General features: G+C 39.8%; 1 protein-coding gene across 1 annotated transcript; it reads right to left on the reverse strand.

Annotated features, from left to right (window-relative positions):
* Window positions 1–8: 8 nt before the first annotated feature.
* On the reverse strand, window positions 9–797 carry LOC112392020 (tetratricopeptide repeat protein 30B-like; the record flags this gene model as incomplete). Its single annotated transcript, XM_024733566.1, has 1 exon — window positions 9–797. A coding segment is annotated over one exon (789 nt), but the record flags the coding sequence as incomplete, so codon positions are not given.
* Between the last annotated feature and the right edge of the window lie 4 nt (window positions 798–801).

The following is an 801-nucleotide window of genomic DNA, read 5'->3' on the forward strand; positions in this document are numbered from 1 at the left end:
CCTATAATCTCATAAATCAAAGCTTTTAGTTGTCTGGATTCATAAGTGACTGTATTCTTTCCAATATGCATTCTTTCTTCTTCCAGGGGTTGTTCAATAACAGCAGGTATGTTCCTGCCATAAAGTTCACAGTGTTCTAGAAACTGGACACATTCTTGAATAACACTGTCACGAAGCACAATCATGTGCTTTGACATGTTTTCTAGTAATGACAGGAAGCATCTTTTGGCGTAATACCAGGTATCAGTTCCCAGTTTTTTATTATAAGGTTCCAAGCTTTTGATAACCCGAGAAATACCGAAGTCATAATTTCCTTTGGCACAATAGAGCGTCCCTATCACCAAATTCACAATGCAGAGATGGTAGATTTTCTTATCTGGGTCCTCATAGGAGAGCTGCTCTTCCTCCTTTTCAATCTTCCTCATCAACTCCTCGGCTTCTTCGTTTTGACTTGTCATAATATATGAAACACACAGGTTAGCCAGCACAATAGCACTGACATTCAGGATGTTGTCATAATGCTTCTTGACTATGGGCTCATAAAAACCTATGGCTTCTATGTATTTGTTTTCCTGCATGAACAGAACATGAGCCACATTCAGCTTCCACACATCATGATCATTACAGAATTCCACAGATTTGCGGAAGATCTTTTCCACCATTGGATAATTTTCAAGGTTCCAGTAGATTTTGGCCTGGGCCATCAGCACGGGAATATACTTCTCAAGGGTGTCATCATATTCATTCACTGCCTTTTTGACAGCTTCATCATCTCTGTTGTGTCTTGCTTCCTGCACTTGT

This window comes from Neophocaena asiaeorientalis, unplaced genomic scaffold, assembly GCF_003031525.2.
Source record: "Neophocaena asiaeorientalis asiaeorientalis breed wild unplaced genomic scaffold, Neophocaena_asiaeorientalis_V1.1 C47961695, whole genome shotgun sequence".
NCBI lineage: Eukaryota > Metazoa > Chordata > Mammalia > Artiodactyla > Phocoenidae > Neophocaena > Neophocaena asiaeorientalis.